Here is a 24,843-nt window from a genome sequence, read left to right on the forward strand (position 1 = left end):
ATATAATGCGAGGTTACTATGACTGGTACGGCCATCACCCACCAGGACCAGGAGAGGAGAGAGACGCAGAACAGGAACAAGAGGGAATCAGAACATTCTTTTTCAAGAACCAGAAAATGGTGCATACAAGACTACAGGAGAGGAAGCAACCTAGTTGGATGTTTAAAAGAGCAGATAATATTGTTCAAAATAAAATAAAAAGAACATTTATTCAAGATAGAGTTACTTTGATTTCGACTTACAGTCCATCGGTTACAGAAGTAATAAATTTATTTTTTCTCTCACTACTGTTCAGAGTTTACCGTTTGGATTAATTCATTTTATATTTTGATAGATTGGACTTTTACAGATGGAGGAATACCATGTGTATTTTTTTTTTTACTTTTTGCTTCTTCAATTTTAATGGGATAAATAGGAGGGGGGGCAATTTAAATTTTTATATTTTCATTTTGTCAGATTTTCTCTTATTTAAAAAAAATATACTTTCAGATTTTTCTTTTATTCTTTGTGTACTTTTCAATCCCTTTAGGGAACTTGAACCTGAAATCGACCATTCGCTTATACTATATATTGCAAAAATGACGGTATCTTATTATGGTCACAAATAGGCTAGTTGCATAGAAGTACAGTCATGGCAGGTACAGGGTTTTTTTCAACAGACCCCCGGCCATGATAGCAATCTATTGGTATACTGCAATCATGAGCAGTCAAGACTAGTGTTGAGCCACCTCCCTAGTGTTCGGGTTCGGTTTCTCGAACAGGGATGTGTCGAACAGGGATGTCGAACACCGTCGAACCCCATTGAAACCAATGGCAGGCAAACACAAACACATACAAACACATGGAAAACACACCTTAAAAGGTGTCCAAAAGCTGACAAACTGCTCAGAAGACACAACATACATGGAAAAGTCACAACTACATATAGTCATGCGAAAAGAGGTGGAGGAGTATAAGGAGGAGGAGACACAGATATAGACATGTCATGTCCTTCTAAAAATCAAGAAAGGCTCGAGTAAAAATCTAAAATCACTCTACCAACACCCAGACGTCTTGACAAAAAAAAAAAAAAAAAGAAATATCTTTAGGTAGAATGGCGGCGGGTCCATTCAGAACACTTTCCTTAGAAGACGTAGTGGTACCCCCGTTGGGACTTGTGCCAAAAAATGAACCCAATATATTCAGACTAATCCACCATTTGTCATATCCAAGGGGCAGGTCAGTAAACGACAACATCGACGCGGAACCAAGTACAGTACTATGTACTGTACCTCCTTTGACAAGGCAATCAGGCGGGTCAAGAAGTTGGTAAGGGGCTCCCTAATGGCCAAAACAGACATTGAGGGGGCATTCCGGTTACTACTTGTGCCTCCGAATAGTGTCCTCCCATTGGGCTGCTTCTGTGAAGGAGCAAACTACATAGATCGCTGTTTGCCCATGGAGTGCTCCATATCCTGCTCACTATTTGAGGCGTTTAGTTGCTTCCTCGAATGTGTCGTCATGGACGTTTGTAAGGCAGCACATATTATCCATTACCTTGACGACTTCTTATGCCTGGGCCCGAAAGATTCGCCACAGTGTGAAAACACGCGGTAGTCCACCTGTGAGAAGGAGAGAGCTGGAGGGAGAGTGGACACCCCAGAGCCGAGGGGTTAGATTGAGAAAGAAAGAAGGCGGTGTAGCTTGCTTCATGGGTGGGGTACTCTGCTGAGTAGCAGAAATTGCCACTAGGCCCAAAAGGATTTCCTGGGCCAGATGCCGTTAAAAAATAGTACTTAGGTAAACAGGAGGTGTAGCTTGCTTCATGGGTGGGGTACGCTGATGAGTAGCACCAAATTCTACTAGGCCCAAAAGCATTTCCTGGGCCAAATGCCGTTAAAAATAGTAGTTAGGTAATCCGGCGGTGGGTGGCTGGGCTACTCTGCTGACTAGCAGACACTGAAGCTTTGGAGCAGACCTCTGAATCCCAGGCCATAGTATGAGTAAACAACTCTGCAGACGACCCCACCCACCTGGAATTGACGATGGCAACGTCATGTAAAACTCAGCAAGGGGACTAAAAAAAGAGTCTCCATTTTTTCCAAAACTTCGGCCACAGACACCACTTAAGTGGCATCAATTTCGCCAGAGTTTTTTAAAACAGTTGGTGAGGTGATTTTCAAAAATCATCAAGCTTTTAGTCTCCCCAAGATGACACAGGGGTAGAAAAGTCCTTGTGGATCCAGGATTTGTTCATTATGATGAACGTTAGTCTGTCTACATTGTCACTGGACATATGAATAACAAAGATCCCAAAATTATTAAATACCTTAACAACATTATGTAGAACAAGATTTCCCTAATGTATGTAGGGAAATAAAGGTATAAACACTAGAGCTAAAAATTGAAAAAACTTTATTAAATACCACATAACAATAAAATGCCATGGAACAATAAACAAATAGGGAACAAAATAATAAAACAAATCAAGCACAGGAGTAGCACGATAAGCACCTCACAATACCAGACATGAATATAAATTGGCATGCGTGAATAGCATATAACTGTAGTCTAGACACCGAAGGTGTAGCTATATATTCTAATGTATTGGACAAAAGGCTCCATAACTCGAAGTATATGGCTACCCTATACTGCAACTAAGTATATGGGCAAAACAATCCACATTAGTCATTTGGGTTTCAAAAGCGGCATACAGCTACCACTATATACTCATATGAGTCGTAATCAGCTGGAAAATTAGTGCTGCTTAAGCCATGCCTATATCAAACAACAAAATTGCATAGAATGAACTCAATGTGCATTGCCTATCACTACAATAGCTGCCCTCAGTCACCATTCCATTGGTATGTTAAAAGTAATGGACCATATCTGTACTTCCATACAACAAAGCATTGGTGGTGAACTTACAAGGAAATTTGCAGGAGGTGCCGTGCGTCTGTGCTGAGACCCCGACAGCGCCGTTTCGCCACTTCAGGCTTCTTCCTAATGGGGGCGAGTATGTTTGTGCATGCTAAAAGTGCTCGTATTTAAAGGGCAGTCAATGAACAAAATCCTGTACAGCTGTGCTAGTGACGTCATGGATTGATGGAACGGCGCATGCGCCGGTTTTCGGCCGCCCGTGTAAAGCTAGTGGTCTCCAAGCAACCCGTCCCTGGCAACCAAGCGTGTAACGCTCGCGTCACCCAATGGGCGGGGCCGGGAGCCACCGTGCGGCCGAGACCGGGTCATGCGCACTAATCCAAGCGCCGTCATCCAGCCAAGTGAGTATCGCTGCAGGGACCGAGCGTGGTTAGCCGGGGGCGTGGCCCAGACTAATCCAAGTGCTGTCATCTAGCCATGTGAGTATCGCTGCAGGGACAGAGCGTGATAAAACGGGGGCGTGCCAGAGACTAATGCTATATACTGGCAGGCCGTGTATAAAGGGAAAATGTCACTTCCAATGCCAAACCATTTATCCAAATACTGGGCAATATCTAACAATAGTGTGACTAACCCACCGCCCAGCAAGACTAACAATAACAATAACTATAAGGCTCAAACGTAAATGCTAAGATTGTAATCTAAAAGTATGAACAAAGCCTATATATATTAAGGGAGGTAGAGTCTAAAGCCAGATTATTATCATATTCAATGTGAAAATCTCCCTATATCTAACAACAGGGAATATATAATATAGGCCCATGCTGCAGCTTAGCTAATGTTGCTGAGTAGAAATCGCTCAACCATATGTGCTATATATACAGACTATAGATAATATCAAATAGAAATAAGAGAATACATCCTAAACACAACCAATTATATAAGTCTTATAGTCCCTTATGCAAATATACGTTAAATGCAAATAAGTATATAGGTACAGGAAATGGTGTAAAAATTTTTGATTGAAGATATTCCAAAACCACAAAAATTATGCTGATAGACTGCCGTCCAAGTGTCGAGCTGTGGAAACTGATTTCCAAGTATAAAGAACCATCTAAAATAACACAAAAACAAACCAATTAGAAAACAAACATACTAAAAACTATACAGGGTGGGAAGACGAACCCACATATATATGGCGACTCATAAGGGTTTTGTGCTCTAACTCAGCCCCACTCTGCCCAATCGATATCTACGGGCAAGAGGGGGACTGATAATTCCCTTTATCACAATCTTCTTGGCATGTGCCTTAGACAATAGAAAAACGACCTCTTTTTATAACATGAAATAGATAGAGGACAGCGTCATGTATTCAAAATATCTTAACGATGATAGTGGGAACAAAACCCTCAATAGCCAATAGTCACTAGGATGTATATGGAAAACTGCCCACACCGATAAAGGAGAAACCAATTGAAAAACTAGTCACACAATATTATAACTTTCAAAAAGACAAAAAATGACCAGAACTCATAATATTCATAAAAATGAACTAAATCCCATTGTTTCATTAAGACCCTGAGGAGCAAGGGTTCCAAGTTGATAAATCCACCTACTCTCTTTGTACGCTAAGATTTTGCCTAAATTTCCGCCTCTATCATTAAGGACCACCTGGTCAATTGCTTGTATCTTCAAGCCTGTCGGGTTAGAATTGTGGAAGAGCCTAAAATGTTTAGATAGCGTTTTTAGTTGATGGATATCTTCTACATTAACTGATTTCTCAATATCCAGGATGTGCTCCCTGGTGCGAATTCTGAGCTCGCGTGTTGTGAGCCCAATATAGACTTTGTTGCAAGGGCATTGTGCATGATACACAACACCCTTGGAACAACATGTTAGATGTTCACGTATGGAGTAAGTCCTAGACCCATCATGGTTGGTGAAAGAGGTACTCTGGATATGATTTTTACAGGCTTTACATTTCTTGCACGGGAAAAATCCATTTCTTGTTATTGCAAGTTTACCACCACTAATTTCCTTTCCCGAATAGTGGCTATGGACCAAGATGTCCTTAAGGTTTCGTGCTCTTCTAGGTGTCATGGCTGGGCGTTCTGGTAATGTCTTTTTGGGAACAGGATCACTCAATAGAATGTTCCAGTGCTTCCGGAAGATATCCGTTAATTCTGGCCATTGTTTGTTGAAATTTGTTATAAACCTCACTTGATTCTGATTATTTTTATTACGAGATGTTCTGCCACCATATAGTAATTCTTCTCGCGGAGTCACGCATGCTCTTTTATATCCCTTTTTAATTTGTCTTTTGCTATAACCACGGTCCTGAAAGCGTTGTGCTAATTCTACAGCTTGATCTTGAAAATTACTTTCTGTAGCACAAATTTTCTTAACTCTCAGGAACTGCCCGATTGGGATACCATCGATTGTAGGTTTATAATGGGCTGATGACGCGTGTAGCAAAGTGTTTGTGGCGGTTGGTTTTCTAAATATGTTTGTGACAATCCTGCCATTCGGGGCCACTGTCATTTGTAGGCCCAGGAAATCTAACGATCTCCCCCATTTATACGTTAATCTAATGTTGTAATCATTTCTATTTAACCTATCCATCAATGCTATTAGTTCATCGGTATTACCTTCCCAAACAAACAGGATGTCATCTATATAACGACTCCATCCTTGTACCATCTCAATACCCCTTAGCTGGTCGTTTTGAAACATTTCTTTTTCCCAAAAACCCATAATAAGGTTGGCATAAGTAGGGGCGCAAGTAGCGCCCATGGCTGTGCCTTGTTTTTGGAGGAAGATTGTTTTATTAAAAATAAAGAAATTATGTTCCAAAACAAATTTAAGCAGGACCAAGATCAAGTCAATCAAAGCCTTATCCAAGTTACTTTGCTTGAGATAATATGAAACTGCATGAAGACCATCATTATGCCTAATTGAAGAAAAGAGCGCCTCCACATCTGCTGTAACTAGGATGGCCCTCTCTTCTAAATATATTGAATCTAACCTTTTTAGGACTGATGTAGTGTCCTTAATGTATGATGGCAGTGTTAATACTAATGGTTGTAGATAGTAATCAATGATGGTACAAATAGATTCACAGAGGCTTTCTTTACCCGAGACTATCGGTCTCCCTGGGGGATCCTCTGGGTCTTTATGCAGTTTTGGTAGGAGATAGAATGTAGCCATTTTTGGTTGTAACTTGATAATATGTTCCAATAAACGTTTTGGAATAATGCCTTGATCGAATGCTTTTTCTAAGATTCCAATAAGTTCTTGCTGGAACTGTGTAGATGGATTATAAATCATCTTCTTATAGCACGATTGGGCAGATAAGATTTTATCTGCTTGCTTCTCATAGAGATTAATTGGCCAGATAACTGCATTCCCACCTTTATCTGCCTGTTTGATGACTATATTTTTAAGATTTTGTAATTCTTTTAGGGCCATGCGTTCTTCCCTATTCAAATTAGTGTCCCAGCCTGGGCAATTAGGTAGGGCTTCAATATCTTTGGTTACTAGTCTCGTAAAGACTTCTATTGCTGGACATGTATTAAAATTGGGAAATGTTTTAGATTTAGTAATCAAATGCATGGGGAACTTACCAGTTTCCAATTGGGCATTCTCCTCGAGTAGATCTTCAAGATCTCTCAATGTCTCCCTTTCCATTTCCATAGGACATGAAGAATCCAGATCAGCTTTATAATGTATTTTTTGTAAAGCTACCTTACGGGCAAAGAGGTGTAGATCTTTTACCACCGTGAACTTGTCTAATGTGGAGGAAGGGGAGAATGTTAAACCTCTTTCTAGTAATTTAATCTGGGTATCAGACAAAATATGGTCAGACAGGTTGACTACCTTCATGCGGTCATCAGTCCGTTTTGCCTTCCTTTTAGAAAAGATATCGGCATACTTTCTGTTGTTCCCGACCCTTGTCCGCATGAAGTAGTCACTTGTATTTTCTGGTTCACTGCATGAAGTGCTGCTCTCTGAACCGGATATTGTTTCCCTGGGTATTATATCTTCATTACGTGGTACTAATTTGGATCTTTTCTTAGGCAATTGCCATTTATATATTCTGTCCATTTCATAATCTTTAGAATCTCTCAGATATTTCTTTAATTTCAGTTGGCTGATGTCATTCTCCCATTTATCTATGTCTTTTTCAATAGTTTGCATATAACTCTCCAATTTTTCAGAGGTTAGCTGTTTCTTCAAACTTTTGTGTATCTCATCAATCTCTTTATCGATCAAGTTTAATGATATCGAATTTTTATCTATAATGATCCTAAGGAATTCTAAAGAGCAGCACGTCGCTGCTTTTTTCCACCTCTGTATCAACTCTGTATCCTCTAAATCAAAAGAGGGGTATACCTGTACCCTTAAACCTCTAGGGATGATGTTTTGATCAACATAATTTTCTAAAGTGGTTTTATTCCACCATGTTTTGAGTTTTCTATGCACAGCATTTTTGTATTGAGCCGTCAAATCTCGATTCTCTACATTACCATCCTGTATAGTGGAAGTTCCCTGTTTGAATAAGTCCGTGGCTTTGGACCGCCAGGATGTCTCCCTGGCCTTAAGGTCCATTATAAATAGCTGGGAGAATCTGTTAGAAAACAGCAATAAACATATGAATAACAAAGATCCCAAAATTATTAAATACCTTAACAACATTATGTAGAACAAGATTTCCCTAATGTATGTAGGGAAATAAAGGTATAAACACTAGAGCTAAAAATTGAAAAAACTTTATTAAATACCACATAACAATAAAATGCCATGAAACAATAAACAAATAGGGAACAAAATAATAAAAACAAATCAAGCACAGGAGTAGCACGATAAGCACCTCACAATACCAGACATGAATATAAATTGGCATGCGTGAATAGCATATAACTGTAGTCTAGACACCGAAGGTGTAGCTATATATTCTAATGTATTGGACAAAAGGCTCCATAACTCGAAGTATATGGCTACCCTATACTGCAACTAAGTATATGGGCAAAACAATCCACATTAGTCATTTGGGTTTCAAAAGCGGCATACAGCTACCACTATATACTCATATGAGTCGTAATCAGCTGGAAAATTAGTGCTGCTTAAGCCATGCCTATATCAAACAACAAAATTGCATAGAATGAACTCAATGTGCATTGCCTATCACTACAATAGCTGCCCTCAGTCACCATTCCATTGGTATGTTAAAAGTAATGGACCATATCTGTACTTCCATACAACAAAGCATTGGTGGTGAACTTACAAGGAAATTTGCAGGAGGTGCCGTGCGTCTGTGCTGAGACCCCGACAGCGCCGTTTCGCCACTTCAGGCTTCTTCCTAATGGGGGCGAGTATGTTTGTGCATGCTAAAAGTGCTCGTATTTAAAGGGCAGTCAATGAACAAAATCCTGTACAGCTGTGCTAGCGACGTCATGGATTGATGCAACGGCGCATGCGCCAGTTTTCGGCCGCCCGTGTAAAGCTAGTGGTCTCCAAGCAACCCGTCCCTGGCAACCAAGCGTGTAACGCTCGCGTCACCCAATGGGCGGGGCCGGGAGCCACCGTGCGGCCGAGACCGGGTCATGCGCACTAATCCAAGCGCCATCATCCAGCCAAGTGAGTATCGCTGCAGGGACCGAGCGTGGTTAGCCGGGGGCGTGGCCCAGACTAATCCAAGTGCTATATGAGTCGCCATATATATGTGGGTTCGTCTTCCCACCCTGTATAGTTTTTAGTATGTTTGTTTTCTAATTGGTTTGTTTTTGTGTTATTTTAGATGGTTCTTTATACTTGGAAATCAGTTTCCACAGCTCGACACTTGGACGGCAGTCTATCAGCATAATTTTTGTGGTTTTGGAATATCTTCAATCAAAAATTTTTACACCATTTCCTGTACCTATATACTTATTTGCATTTAACGTATATTTGCATAAGGGACTATAAGACTTATATAATTGGTTGTGTTTAGGATGTATTCTCTTATTTCTATTTGATATTATCTATAGTCTGTATATATAGCACATATGGTTGAGCGATTTCTACTCAGCAACATTAGCTAAGCTGCAGCATGGGCCTATATTATATATTCCCTGTTGTTAGATATAGGGAGATTTTCACATTGAATATGATAATAATCTGGCTTTAGACTCTACCTCCCTTAATATATATAGGCTTTGTTCATACTTTTAGATTACAATCTTAGCATTTACGTTTGAGCCTTATAGTTATATAAAAAGGGATATAAAAGAGCATGCGCGACTCCGCGAGAAGAATTACTGTATGGTGGCAGAACATCTCGTAATAAAAATAATCAGAATCAAGTGAGGTTTATAACAAATTTCAACAAACAATGGCCAGAATTAACGGATATCTTCCGGAAGCACTGGAACATTCTATTGAGTGATCCTGTTCCCAAAAAGACATTACCAGAACGCCCAGCCATGACACCTAGAAGAGCACGAAACCTTAAGGACATCTTGGTCCATAGCCACTATTCGGGAAAGGAAATTAGTGGTGGTAAACTTGCAATAACAAGAAATGGATTTTTCCCGTGCAAGAAATGTAAAGCCTGTAAAAATCATATCCAGAGTACCTCTTTCACCAACCATGATGGGTCTAGGACTTACTCCATACGTGAACATCTAACATGTTGTTCCAAGGGTGTTGTGTATCATGCACAATGCCCTTGCAACAAAGTCTATATTGGGCTCACAACACGCGAGCTCAGAATTCGCACCAGGGAGCACATCCTGGATATTGAGAAATCAGTTAATGTAGAAGATATCCATCAACTAAAAACGCTATCTAAACATTTTAGGCTCTTCCACAATTCTAACCCGACAGGCTTGAAGATACAAGCAATTGACCAGGTGGTCCTTAATGATAGAGGCGGAAATTTAGGCAAAATCTTAGCGTGCAAAGAGAGTAGGTGGATTTATCAACTTGGAACCCTTGCTCCTCAGGGTCTTAATGAAACAATGGGATTTAGTTCATTTTTATGAATATTATGAGTTCTGGTCATTTTTTGTCTTTTTGAAAGTTATAATATTGTGTGACTAGTTTTTCAATTGGTTTCTCCTTTATCGGTGTGGGCAGTTTTCCATATACATCCTAGTGACTATTGGCTATTGAGGGTTTTGTTCCCACTATCATCGTTAAGATATTTTGAATACATGACGCTGTCCTCTATCTATTTCATGTTATAAAAAGAGGTCGTTTTTCTATTGTCTAAGGCACATGCCAAGAAGATTGTGATAAAGGGAATTATCAGTCCCCCTCTTGCCCGTAGATATCGATTGGGCAGAGTGGGGCTGAGTTAGAGCACAAAACCCTTATGAGTCGCCATATATATGTGGGTTCGTCTTCCCACCCTGTATAGTTTTTAGTATGTTTGTTTTCTAATTGGTTTGTTTTTGTGTTATTTTAGATGGTTCTTTATACTTGGAAATCAGTTTCCACAGCTCGACACTTGGACGGCAGTCTATCAGCATAATTTTTGTGGTTTTGGAATATCTTCAATCAAAAATTTTTACACCATTTCCTGTACCTATATACTTATTTGCATTTAACGTATATTTGCATAAGGGACTATAAGACTTATATAATTGGTTGTGTTTAGGATGTATTCTCTTATTTCTATTTGATATTATCTATAGTCTGTATATATAGCACATATGGTTGAGCGATTTCTACTCAGCAACATTAGCTAAGCTGCAGCATGGGCCTATATTATATATTCCCTGTTGTTAGATATAGGGAGATTTTCACATTGAATATGATAATAATCTGGCTTTAGACTCTACCTCCCTTAATATATATAGGCTTTGTTCATACTTTTAGATTACAATCTTAGCATTTACGTTTGAGCCTTATAGTTTTTGTTATTGTTAGTCTTGCTGGGCGGTGGGTTAGTCACACTATTGTTAGATATTGCCCAGTATTTGGATAAATGGTTTGGCATTGGAAGTGACATTTTCCCTTTATACACGGCCTGCCAGTATATAGCATTAGTCTCTGGCACGCCCCCGTTTTATCACGCTCGGTCCCTGCAGCGATACTCACATGGCTAGATGACAGCACTTGGATTAGTCTGGGCCACGCCCCCGGCTAACCACGCTCGGTCCCTGCAGCGATACTCACTTGGCTGGATGACGGCGCTTGGATTAGTGCGCATGACCCGGTCTCGGCCGCACGGTGGCTCCCGGCCCCGCCCATTGGGTGACGCGAGCGTTACACGCTTGGTTGCCAGGGACGGGTTGCTTGGAGACCACTAGCTTTACACGGGCGGCCGAAAACCGGCGCATGCGCCGTTCCATCAATCCATGACGTCGCTAGCACAGCTGTACATGATTTTGTTCATTGACTGCCCTTTAAATACGAGCACTTTTAGCATGCACAAACATACTCGCCCCCATTAGGAAGAAGCCTGAAGTGGCGAAACGGCGCTGTCGGGGTCTCAGCACAGATGCACGGCACCTCCTGCAAATTTCCTTGTAAGTTCACCACCAATGCTTTGTTGTATGGAAGTACAGATATGGTCCATTACTTTTAACATACCAATGGAATGGTGACTGAGGGCAGCTATTGTAGTGATAGGCAATGCACATTGAGTTCATTCTATGCAATTTTGTTGTTTGATATAGGCATGGCTTAAGCAGCACTAATTTTCCAGCTGATTACGACTCATATGAGTATATAGTGGTAGCTGTATGCCGCTTTTGAAACCCAAATGACTAATGTGGATTGTTTTGCCCATATACTTAGTTGCAGTATAGGGTAGCCATATACTTCGAGTTATGGAGCCTTTTGTCCAATACATTAGAATATATAGCTACACCTTCGGTGTCTAGACTACAGTTATATGCTATTCACGCATGCCAATTTATATTCATGTCTGGTATTGTGAGGTGCTTATCGTGCTACTCCTGTGCTTGATTTGTTTTTATTATTTTGTTCCCTATTTGTTTATTGTTTCATGGCATTTTATTGTTATGTGGTATTTAATAAAGTTTTTTCAATTTTTAGCTCTAGTGTTTATACCTTTATTTCCCTACATACATTAGGGAAATCTTGTTCTACATAATGTTGTTAAGGTATTTAATAATTTTGGGATCTTTGTTATTCATATGTTTATTGCTGTTTTCTAACAGATTCTCCCAGCTATTTATAATGGACCTTAAGGCCAGGGAGACATCCTGGCGGTCCAAAGCCACGGACTTATTCAAACAGGGAACTTCCACTATACAGGATGGTAATGTAGAGAATCGAGATTTGACGGCTCAATACAAAAATGCTGCGCATAGAAAACTCAAAACATGGTGGAATAAAACCACTTTAGAAAATTATGTTGATCAAAACATCATCCCTAGAGGTTTAAGGGTACAGGTATACCCCTCTTTTGATTTAGAGGATACAGAGTTGATACAGAGGTGGAAAAAAGCAGCGACGTGCTGCTCTTTAGAATTCCTTAGGATCATTATAGATAAAAATTCGATATCATTAAACTTGATCGATAAAGAGATTGATGAGATACACAAGAATTTGAAGAAACAGCTAACCTCTGAAAAATTGGAGAGTTATATGCAAACTATTGAAAAAGACATAGATAAATGGGAGAATGACATCAGCCAACTGAAATTAAAGAAATATCTGAGAGATTCTAAAGATTATGAAATGGACAGAATATATAAATGGCAATTGCCTAAGAAAAGATCCAAATTAGTACCACGTAATGAAGATATAATACCCAGGGAAACAATATCCGGTTCAGAGAGCAGCACTTCATGCAGTGAACCAGAAAATACAAGTGACTACTTCATGCGGACAAGGGTCGGGAACAACAGAAAGTATGCCGATATCTTTTCTAAAAGGAAGGCAAAACGGACTGATGACCGCATGAAGGTAGTCAACCTGTCTGACCATATTTTGTCTGATACCCAGATTAAATTACTAGAAAGAGGTTTAACATTCTCCCCTTCCTCCACATTAGACAAGTTCACGGTGGTAAAAGATCTACACCTCTTTGCCCGTAAGGTAGCTTTACAAAAAATACATTATAAAGCTGATCTGGATTCTTCATGTCCTATGGAAATGGAAAGGGAGACATTGAGAGATCTTGAAGATCTACTCGAGGAGAATGCCCAATTGGAAACTGGTAAGTTCCCCATGCATTTGATCACTAAATCTAAAACATTTCCCAATTTTAATACATGTCCAGCAATAGAAGTCTTTACGAGACTAGTAACCAAAGATATTGAAGCCCTACCTAATTGCCCAGGCTGGGACACTAATTTGAATAGGGAAGAACGCATGGCCCTAAAAGAATTACAAAATCTTAAAAATATAGTCATCAAACAGGCAGATAAAGGTGGGAATGCAGTTATCTGGCCAATTAATCTCTATGAGAAGCAAGCAGATAAAATCTTATCTGCCCAATCGTGCTATAAGAAGATGACTTATAATCCATCTACACAGTTCCAGCAAGAACTTATTGGAATCTTAGAAAAAGCATTCGATCAAGGCATTATTCCAAAACGTTTATTGGAACATATTATCAAGTTACAACCAAAAATGGCTACATTCTATCTCCTACCAAAACTGCATAAAGACCCAGAGGATCCCCCAGGGAGACCGATAGTCTCGGGTAAAGAAAGCCTCTGTGAATCTATTTGTACCATCATTGATTACTATCTACAACCATTAGTATTAACACTGCCATCATACATTAAGGACACTACATCAGTCCTAAAAAGGTTAGATTCAATATATTTAGAAGAGAGGGCCATCCTAGTTACAGCAGATGTGGAGGCGCTCTATTCTTCAATTAGGCATAATGATGGTCTTCATGCAGTTTCATATTATCTCAAGCAAAGTAACTTGGATAAGGCTTTGATTGACTTGATCTTGGTCCTGCTTAAATTTGTTTTGGAACATAATTTCTTTATTTTTAATAAAACAATCTTCCTCCAAAAACAAGGCACAGCCATGGGCGCTACTTGCGCCCCTACTTATGCCAACCTTTTTATGGGTTTTTGGGAAAAAGAAATTTTTCAAAACGACCAGCTAAGGGGTATTGAGATGGTACAAGGATGGAGTCGTTATATAGATGACATCCTGTTTGTTTGGGAAGGTAATACCGATGAACTAATAGCATTGATGGATAGGTTAAATAGAAATGATTACAACATTAAATTAACGTATAAATGGGGGAGATCGTTAGATTTCCTGGACCTACAAATGACAGTGGCCCCGAATGGCAGGATTGTCACAAACATATTTAGAAAACCAACCGCCACAAACACTTTGCTACACGCGTCATCAGCCCATTATAAACCTACAATCGATGGTATCCCAATCGGGCAGTTCCTGAGAGTTAAGAAAATTTGTGCTACAGAAAGTAATTTTCAAGATCAAGCTGTAGAATTAGCACAACGCTTTCAGGACCGTGGTTATAGCAAAAGACAAATTAAAAAGGGATATAAAAGAGCATGCGCGACTCCGCGAGAAGAATTACTATATGGTGGCAGAACATCTCGTAATAAAAATAATCAGAATCAAGTGAGGTTTATAACAAATTTCAACAAACAATGGCCAGAATTAACGGATATCTTCCGGAAGCACTGGAACATTCTATTGAGTGATCCTGTTCCCAAAAAGACATTACCAGAACGCCCAGCCATGACACCTAGAAGAGCACGAAACCTTAAGGACATCTTGGTCCATAGCCACTATTCGGGAAAGGAAATTAGTGGTGGTAAACTTGCAATAACAAGAAATGGATTTTTCCCGTGCAAGAAATGTAAAGCCTGTAAAAATCATATCCAGAGTACCTCTTTCACCAACCATGATGGGTCTAGGACTTACTCCATACGTGAACATCTAACATGTTGTTCCAAGGGTGTTGTGTATCATGCACAATGCCCTTGCAACAAAGTCTATATTGGGCTCACAACACGCGAGCTCAGAATTCGCACCAGGGAGCACATCCTGGATATTGAGAAATCAGTTAATGTAGAAGATATCCATCAACTAAAAACGCTATCTAAACATTTTAGGCTCTTCCACAATTCTAACCCGACAGGCTTGAAGATACAAGCAATTGACCAGGTGGTCCTTAATGATAGAGGCGGAAATTTAGGCAAAATCTTAGCGTGCAAAGAGAGTAGGTGGATTTATCAACTTGGAACCCTTGCTCCTCAGGGTCTTAATGAAACAATGGGATTTAGTTCATTTTTATGAATATTATGAGTTCTGGTCATTTTTTGTCTTTTTGAAAGTTATAATATTGTGTGACTAGTTTTTCAATTGGTTTCTCCTTTATCGGTGTGGGCAGTTTTCCATATACATCCTAGTGACTATTGGCTATTGAGGGTTTTGTTCCCACTATCATCGTTAAGATATTTTGAATACATGACGCTGTCCTCTATCTATTTCATGTTATAAAAAGAGGTCGTTTTTCTATTGTCTAAGGCACATGCCAAGAAGATTGTGATAAAGGGAATTATCAGTCCCCCTCTTGCCCGTAGATATCGATTGGGCAGAGTGGGGCTGAGTTAGAGCACAAAACCCTTATGAGTCGCCATATATATGTGGGTTCGTCTTCCCACCCTGTATAGTTTTTAGTATGTTTGTTTTCTAATTGGTTTGTTTTTGTGTTATTTTAGATGGTTCTTTATACTTGGAAATCAGTTTCCACAGCTCGACACTTGGACGGCAGTCTATCAGCATAATTTTTGTGGTTTTGGAATATCTTCAATCAAAAATTTTTACACCATTTCCTGTACCTATATACTTATTTGCATTTAACGTATATTTGCATAAGGGACTATAAGACTTATATAATTGGTTGTGTTTAGGATGTATTCTCTTATTTCTATTTGATATTATCTATAGTCTGTATATATAGCACATATGGTTGAGCGATTTCTACTCAGCAACATTAGCTAAGCTGCAGCATGGGCCTATATTATATATTCCCTGTTGTTAGATATAGGGAGATTTTCACATTGAATATGATAATAATCTGGCTTTAGACTCTACCTCCCTTAATATATATATAGGCTTTGTTCATACTTTTAGATTACAATCTTAGCATTTACGTTTGAGCCTTATAGTTATTGTTATTGTTAGTCTTGCTGGGCGGTGGGTTAGTCACACTATTGTTAGATATTGCCCAGTATTTGGATAAATGGTTTGGCATTGGAAGTGACATTTTCCCTTTATACACGGCCTGCCAGTATATAGCATTAGTCTCTGGCACGCCCCCGTTTTATCACGCTCTGTCCCTGCAGCGATACTCACATGGCTAGATGACAGCACTTGGATTAGTCTGGGCCACGCCCCCGGCTAACCACGCTCGGTCCCTGCAGCGATACTCACTTGGCTGGATGACGGCGCTTGGATTAGTCTGGGCCACGCCCCCGGCTAACCACGCTCGGTCCCTGCAGCGATACTCATTTGGCTGGATGACGGCGCTTGGATTAGTGCGCATGACCCGGTCTCGGCCGCATGGTGGCTCCCGGCCCCGCCCATTGGGTGACGCGAGCGTTACACGCTTGGTTGCCAGGGACGGGTTGCTTGGAGACCACTAGCTTTACACGGGCGGCCGAAAACCGGCGCATGCGCTGTTCCATCAATCCATGACGTCGCTAGCACAGCTGTACAGGATTTTGTTCATTGACTGCCCTTTAAATACGAGCACTTTTAGCATGCACAAACATACTCGCCCCCATTAGGAAGAAGCCTGAAGTGGCGAAACGGCGCTGTTGGGGTCTCAGCACAGACGCACGGCACCTCCTGCAAATTTCCTTGTAAGTTCACCACCAATGCTTTGTTGTATGGAAGTACAGATATGGTCCATTACTTTTAACATACCAATGGAATGGTTACTGAGGGCAGCTATTGTAGTGATAGGCAATGCACATTGAGTTCATTCTATGCAATTTTGTTGTTTGATATAGGCATGGCTTAAGCAGCACTAATTTTCCAGCTGATTACGACTCATATGAGTATATAGTGGTAGCTGTATGCCGCCTTTGAAACCCAAATGACTAATGTGGATTGTTTTGCCCATATACTTAGTTGCAGTATAGGGTAGCCATATACTTCGAGTTATGGAGCCTTTTGTCCAATACATTAGAATATATAGCTACACCTTCGGTGTCTAGACTACAGTTATATGCTATTCACGCATGCCAATTTATATTCATGTCTGGTATTGTGAGGTGCTTATCGTGCTACTCCTGTGCTTGATTTGTTTTTATTATTTTGTTCCCTATTTGTTTATTGTTTCATGGCATTTTATTGTTATGTGGTATTTAATAAAGTTTTTTCAATTTTTAGCTCTAGTGTTTATACCTTTATTTCCCTACATACATTAGGGAAATCTTATTGTCACTGGACAGCGGTGTGCGCTTATCTGTCAGCACACCACCAGCAGCGCTGAACACACGTTCAGAGAGAAAGCTGGCTGCGGGGCACGACAAGATCTCCAAGGCGTGAGTGGCGAGCTCAGGCCATTTTTCAAGATTGGAAGCCCAAAATGAGCAAGGGTCCAGTTCCACAGTCATGGCATCGATGTTAACTTGGAGATACTCTTGTACCATCCTCTCTAGGCGTTGGCTGTGCGTCAGACTTCTTGTCTCCTGTGGCCTTGCAAAGGATGGTCTAAAAAAATCTTGAAACGATTGGAAAAAATTACTGTTACCACCAGATACGATGTTACTGTTATGGTTTGAGTGATGACACGATAGTCCCACGGTTGGCAAGTTAGAACTCAGAGATTCACTACGTGCACCACTGGTGTTTTGTGGAAAAGCAGATGTTAGATTCTGTAACAGTCTCTGCTGATACTCCTGCATGCGTGAATCCCTTTCTATGGCAGGAATTATTTAGCCAAATTTACTTTTGTACCGGAGATCTAAGAGTGTGGCAACCCAGTAGTCGGCATTACTTCGGATTCTGACAATCCGAGGGTCATGTTGCAGGTAGTGCAGCAAGAAGGCACTCATGTGTCTTGCGCATCCAGGAGGACCAAGTCCTTGTTGTCTTGGTGGTGGCGAGGTGAGAATCATGCTTCCTTCGTCTGCCCTCTTCCCCCAACCTCGCACAACAGAAATTTGATCAAGGTCTCCCTCATCTGATGAGTCTTCCATGCCCAGCGCCAGTTCGTCCTCCACTTCTTCCTCGCCTCCTGCACCTTCCTCAACAGTTTGGCTGCTACCATGCGCCCTCGGTAATCCCTCCAATGCCAGCCACCTTGGTGCTGCCAACCTTCTTGACCTTGGAGATATGATCCCTTCTGCATACGACTCCTCCTGTTCCTCCTCCTCCTCTTGTTCCACCACCTGACTCCAAACACTGTTTAAGGTGTGCTCCAGCATGTAAATCACCGGAATGGTCATGTTGATAATGGCATTGTCAGCACTAAACATCTTCGTTGCTATTTCAAAACTGCACAGAAGGGTGCATAGGTCCCTGATCTGAGACCACTCCTGCAGCGTGATTTGCCCCACCTCTTGATCTCGTTGGCTCAGGCAATACGTCATAACGTATTGCACCAGGGCTTGTCGTTGCTGCCACAGTCGCTGCAACATGTGCAGAGTTGAATTCCACCGTGTGGGCACATCGCATTTCAGCCGGTGAACTGGCAGGCCCAACGACTTCTGTAGAGATGCAAGTCGTTGAGCTGCTGGATGCAAACGGCGGAAGTGAGCACACCGCAACCGTGCCCTCTGCAGAAGCCCATCTAGTCTGGGATAGTGGGATAAAAATTGCTGGCATGTGTGTGACATTGCCCCCGCGAAGGGCCGCACCCAGGTTTGCAGCATTGTCGCACACTGGCTGCAGGTTGAGTGGAGACAACCATTGATGGAACTCGGTCTCCAGAGCTGACCACAGCTCCTCAGCTGTATGACTCACAATTCCCACACATTTCAATAGAAACACTGCCTGATGCAGTTGAGCCCTGGTGACAGCATAGTGAGGAGGTGTGCAGGATTCCTTCTGCGCAGTTACAACGCGGGTGGCATTACTAGACAGGCTTTGGGTGCAGGTGGAGGACCGAGAGGAGGTTGAGGAGGCAGTAGCAGTGGAGGAACTTCTAGATACAGAGGATCGACGAGCAACTCGTGGGGACAGCAAGACTTGGACAGCAGCCCCTTCTCCTGATGTCGCCGTAGTTACCCAGTGCCCAGTCACCGACAGGTAATGCCCCTGTCCATGTCTACTCGTCCAAGTGTCTGTGGTGAAATGCACCCTGTCACACACAGTTTCTCAAGGAAGCGGTGATGTTGTGTGCGACATGCTGGTGTAGCGCAGGCACAGCTTTCTTTGAGAAGTAGTGGCGACTGGGTATCTGGTACTGGGGCACTGCGACGGACATAAGGTCTCAAAAATCCTCTGTGTCCACCAGGAGGAAAGGCAGCATTTCTGTAGCCAACAGCTTGCAGATGGAGAAATTCAACCTCTTAGCTTTGTCATGGCTAGGAGGAAATGGTCTTTTACTTGTCCACATCTGAGGGACTGAGGGCTGGCTGCCGTCCTTAGACAGAGTTGAGTAGGGTGTCCCCGGCAAACTGCTGGTCTGTCAGGAAGGTGTAGGCGGAGATGTTATGTTGCCTTGATCAAAATGTGGTGTCAATGTCGGAGAGCGCTCAACAACAGCAGGTGTTTCCACTTGCAAATGTTCTGACGAACTGCCAATCACACTTGGTGTTGCGGGTAAAAAGGTGTAAGGTCTGCGTCCAAAACCATGCGCGACTGCTATCCCCACAGTCACAGAGGATGAAGAGGACGCGGATGCACTTGATGGGGCAGACGGTGGTTGACCTGGCCCACTAGGCCGCATTGTAGCACAGTGAGCTTCCCACTGCAACTTATGCCTCATATCCATGTGACGGTTCATGCATGAAGTACTCAAGCTAGTCATTTTTTGTCCTCTACTGAGATTTTCTTGACAAATCTTACAGACAACATGAGTTGGGTCATCCTTTGCAATGTCAAAAAATGCCCAGGCTATGCAAGGCTTAGAGCCCGTGGGACCTGAAGAGCCACCACCACTTCTGGTCTGAGGCACAGATGGGGTTGAGGATGCAGTTGTTGACGTGCTTCCAGTACTCCGTCTCTGTCCAGGAAGGCGCACCGTTACCTCGTCATCAGACTCGTCACTAGCATCCTCCTCCACCTCCTCTGCTGATCTCATGGACTGGCGAACTGGGGTTTGACAGTAAGTGGGGTCTACAACCTCATCATCATCATCCTGTGTGTTCTCACACCTGTTGTCCTCAGAGCCAACCTCTTCTTGCCCCGGCCGAAAAGTCAAGTTTTCGTTCCAATCAGGTATCTCAATCTCATCATCATCTTCCTCATTGTCTCCACCAACAGGAGTTACAGTTTGGGAACGAGGGTCTACATTATGCTCAGAACCTTCTTCATCTGGGCCTGGATCCGACTCACAAGGATTCTGGGCATCAGTGCAGATCATTTCCTCGTCTGGATTTACCGAAGCTCTGGAGCAGACCTCTGATTCCCAGGCTATAGTATGAGTAAACAGCTCTACAGACTCAATCATGTGTGTTACCCCATGCTCAGATGGGCGGCTGGAGACTTGGGAGCTGTGAGGAAGCAAGTGCGATTGGGGTGACAACTCTGAGGACTGGAGTAGCTGTGATGTTGAAGTTGACATGGAGGAGAGCCCACTTGAACGAGCACTTGATATCCGTTCAAGCACCTGCTGTTTTTGTGCCTCATCTGGAATTTTTGGCGATGCTTGTAGCGATGGTCGTAAGAAAGGGATCATATCAGATTGTCCACGAAAAGAAGTAGACATCTTACTTTGGCTGGAAGATGGTCTTTCTTCTGCAGATGTTACTGTTGCTTTACCACCTACCCCACGGACACAACCCTTTTTTTCCCTTTCCAACACACCTATTCCCCTTTCCACCAGCAGCAGGCCTTTTGCCACTCATTTTAGTACTTAACTAATTGGCAACTCTGTATCTGTAGTTGTTGGCACAACAACCAATGGTTGAAAACCTAGCAGAATAGAGTGGCCAAACTGTGGTACTAGGCCCAAAACTATTAAGTGGGTTAGATGCAGTAAAAAATTAGATACACAGGCGGTGTAGTTAGTTTCACAGGCGGGCTACTCTGCTGACGTGCAGACACTGCTCCTAGGCCCGAAACTATTAACTGGGTTAGATGCAGTAAAAATTGAGATATACAGGCGGTGTAGCTAGCTTCACTGGTGGGCTACTCAGATGACTATCAGACAATGCTACTAGCCCAAAAGGATTGGCTGAGCTAGATTACACCAAATGCTGTGACAAACACTTGCACAGCACTACCACAGACCTGCCTGGCAAACAGTGCTATGAACTGCTGTAACCTACCCTGAAAAGGGCTGATATTACAACTAGTCCCGACTCCCTAAACCTATCTCTCTGATAATTCGCTCCAAAAAAACACTCTTAGTCTGTATAGCGCCCACAGCAGCAGTGGTACCGTCTAACACTAAGCTGCAGCAGTGAGGAAATGGTGGCGACGGGGCAAATGGCTGGTTCTTATAGGGCAAGGACATGTGACATACACAGCCAATGACACATGCCCTTGCTTGTGTGCATCACATGTACATTGCTGTGTGTGTGTGCACTGCTGATAGGCTGAGAGACTGCAACGCCCCACTGTAAATGCGGAAAAAAAAAAAAAGGAAATCGGCATTATTTCAGCACAGATCTATCCCCAACCCACTATACACTGAAACAGTCTATTAACAATGATAAACAGTTTTAATGTGTAAATCAAGTTAGGCTTTTGATGAACGAACAGTTATCGAACCAACTCGAACAGCCGAATTTTAAGCAAATTGTTTGAGTTCGTCGAACGACTAGAACACCGCCCAAAACAGCTCGAATTTGAAATTGGCGAACAGTTCGACTCGAACACCACTCATCTCTAGTCAAGACAGTGTGCCTCAAAGATGCACGCTGTAAATTCTACTGTCACAGATGATAGCAGCCATCATTTGCCAGTAAACATGCGGGTTCAGTAACTGTATGGATGGAGCCCCGACATATGACGTACCATTACCTCATACGTCAGGGTGGGGTCATTCATGAAGCATGGTCCATCTACACTTTGAAAACCAGATCATCTAGGCACCTAGTCTTCCGACGAGTGAGCTGACTATTCACAATGAATTTAATTATAACATCTTAAGTGACATGGACCATGTGTTAATGGTGATTATACAAACCTTAAAGCACTGGATGTGAAAGTAGAGGCTGAGCGTTTCAATGATCATGGCTGCCCCTTTGCCAAGAGGATGTCCACACGTAGAGCACAATTTCTTCCCACTCACAGATCTGAAATACCGCAATTGATTTAGACAAGATACAATACGTTCCTACACCTCAATGCCGCCTAGAAGATAGGCCTCCGGTACCTGTTGAGTGACTGGCCTTGTGATGTTGGGGAAGGTGTGGAGAAGCCAATATCCCGGGGTCTGTCCTGGGGGTCAGATCTGTTCAACAAAACAATGTTGTATATTAACTTATCTGATTTTTATCCAAATGATGCTTTTGGGGTGAACTCAGGGTGCACTATTTATGTATGGTGTCTGTGTGGGATTTTAACAATTATTGTATTAAAAGTTATAGTTTATATATAATTTTTTCCTTGGGGCTTCCCATGTAAGCTTAACTGTGATTTTGAACCCCTTTTCTATAATTAATTTGGATTTACTCCACAATGGTGATGAATGAACAGAAATATTAGATTATCAAAACAGATTATGAATGTCTACAGTCAAAATCAGTAGATAATCTTACCACAGACAGGTAGGCCTAATTATGCCATAAACGTACCCTTTTGAATCCATGTAGGGCGTCCTCTGAAAGGAATTATTAATATCCACACAGTTATTACCATTCTCCGATAAATGTGAGTCTGCGGTCACACCTGACAAATACAAAACAGGTGTATAATACTGAAAATGCTGCCACGACCTGTGAAAAGGCATCACAAAAACACAAGCGTATGTACCTGGAAAGACTGGTGTACTTATATTGACAATCCTAAAATGGTGCATTTTAGGAGTCCAATATATTAAGTCTCAGCTCACTTAGGCTACTTTCACACATCTGTTTTTTGCTGTCAGGCAGGATCCGGCGACTTTTTGAAAAACTGGATCCATTGCAAATTGTGAAAAACTGATGAGATGGATCCATTTTTTGACGGATGCGACTAGCATATCCAGATAATTGGATAAAAAAAAATTGGAGCATGCTCAGTTTAAAAAAACGGAATCCAGCGCCGGAATCCTTCATTTTCCGGATCTGGCACCTTCAGACTTCCATTCTAGCAAAAAGCTGGAAGCGCTGGAGATAAAAAAACGTTACTGTCTACGTTTTTTCCAGACACCGGAAGCAACATTTTTTCTGCATCCGGTAAAAACCGACGCTAATACAAGTCTATGGGAAAAAAACGGATCCGGCGGCATCTTTCTCCAGATCCAGTTTTTTCAAAATTTGCCGGATTGAGCCTGATGGCGAAAGACTGATGTGTGAAAGTAGCCTTAGTCTGATTGACAGCTGCAGCTTGTACTGAGCATTGAGGGGATTTTTCAACAGCAGCAGTGAGGAGGTACACTAGGGAGCTGTTGATGAGTTTAGATGTGGTAAGCTTCAGTTAAGTTTTCAAAAAGGATTCTATAACTATCGTGATATTAATTTTCACAGTAGACATGCCAGCCACCTTCTCACGGTGCTAGCAGGGATGTCACGACAGTTCAGCCCGGCTGGGAACAGAGCCTCAGTGACCGGAGATAACCTCGATGACGTCACCGCCAGTCACTGAGGCCGCGCTTTCAGCAGTTCAGTCACCAGTGGTTCTCGGCCTGGACGGTCACATTTTGGCACCGTAAAGGTTGAAAACTGTTTTTCCCCCAGACATGGATTACGGCGTGGGACAGAACAATGGAGAGGTGAGAGATATTGTTGTTTTTTTTAATTTTAGTTTTATTACAGGAGAATGAGGGCTTCGGTGGAAAAGGCGTTTGGTGAGTATAACTGCGTTTGTTATTTTTAAATAAAAAAAGAAAACTGTGTTTTGATTTATTTCTAATAGAGGACTTTATTCTGGCTATGTTTTTATTTACCAAACAACTGTAGGATTAGTAATGGATATATGTTTTACAGACGCCTCTCCATTACTAAGCCGTGGGCTTGATGTCACCTGACAATACAAAGGAAACATCAACCCCACAAATATTAACCCCACTTGCCACCGCTACAGGGCAAGTGTTAAGAGCAAGGCTAAGTACCAGAATTGGCGCATCTAATAGATGTGCCTTTTCTGGGCAGCTGTGTGCTGCTATTTTTAGGTTAGTTGGGGCCAATATCCATGGCCCCTTACCAGCATGAGAATACCAGCCCCCAGCTGTCTGCTTTAGCAAGGCTGGTTGTCAAAAATCAGCAGGGACCCCACGCCATTCTTTATTATTTATTTAAATAATTAAACAATACGGCGTGGGGACCCCTCTATTCTTGATAATTAGCCTTGCCGAAACTGACAACTGAGGGTTGCAGCCCCCAGCGGTGAGTTTTGCCTGGCTGGTTAACAAAAATACAGGGGAACCGATGCCAGGTTTTTTTTTAATTATTTATTTACAGCGCAGGGGCGTCAGCTGAGTAATCCCATCATCCGCTCCTGCTTTCACTGATATTAGCAGCAGCAGGTGTCGGATGATGAGAGCAGTTGTCCCATCAGCTGACACCAGTGACCGGAGATAAACTTTATACCTCCGATCACAGCTGATCGCTCATGCGGTCTATTGACAGCATGGGAACCGCGGCTCTCGAACCGGCGGGGATGGTTTCACTGCCTATCAGAAGCGGTGTTTGCCGCGCTGCCATGGACATGACAGCGCAACAAACCCGGTGTTCGGACAGATGAACCCGAACAGTA

The 24,843-nt window shown here is 42.1% G+C and overlaps 2 protein-coding genes across 2 annotated transcripts in view; both read right to left on the reverse strand.

Annotated features, from left to right (window-relative positions):
* The window catches only part of LIMCH1 (LIM and calponin homology domains 1), a 366,814-nt gene that overhangs the window by 12,113 nt on the left and 329,858 nt on the right, over window positions 1-24,843 (reverse strand). The window contains exons 30-32 of the mRNA XM_069744541.1: window positions 22,743-22,836; window positions 22,322-22,399; window positions 22,133-22,241 (exon numbers count right to left, since the gene is read on the reverse strand). Coding sequence (XP_069600642.1) covers window positions 22,133-22,241; window positions 22,322-22,399; window positions 22,743-22,836 — 281 coding nt within the window. The remainder of the gene's footprint in view (window positions 1-22,132; window positions 22,242-22,321; window positions 22,400-22,742; window positions 22,837-24,843) is intronic.
* LOC138657053 (uncharacterized) lies at window positions 3,658-7,632 on the reverse strand. Its single transcript, XM_069744542.1, has 2 exons — window positions 6,483-7,632; window positions 3,658-3,973 (listed from the first exon to the last, which is right to left on the reverse strand). Exons 1-2 carry the CDS (start codon window positions 7,552-7,554, stop codon window positions 3,807-3,809), a joined length of 1,239 nt encoding a protein of 412 aa, XP_069600643.1. The 5' UTR covers window positions 7,555-7,632; the 3' UTR covers window positions 3,658-3,806.

The sequence above is a fragment of the Ranitomeya imitator genome, chromosome 1 (assembly GCF_032444005.1).
Source record: "Ranitomeya imitator isolate aRanImi1 chromosome 1, aRanImi1.pri, whole genome shotgun sequence".
In the NCBI taxonomy this organism is placed as follows: domain Eukaryota; kingdom Metazoa; phylum Chordata; class Amphibia; order Anura; family Dendrobatidae; genus Ranitomeya; species Ranitomeya imitator.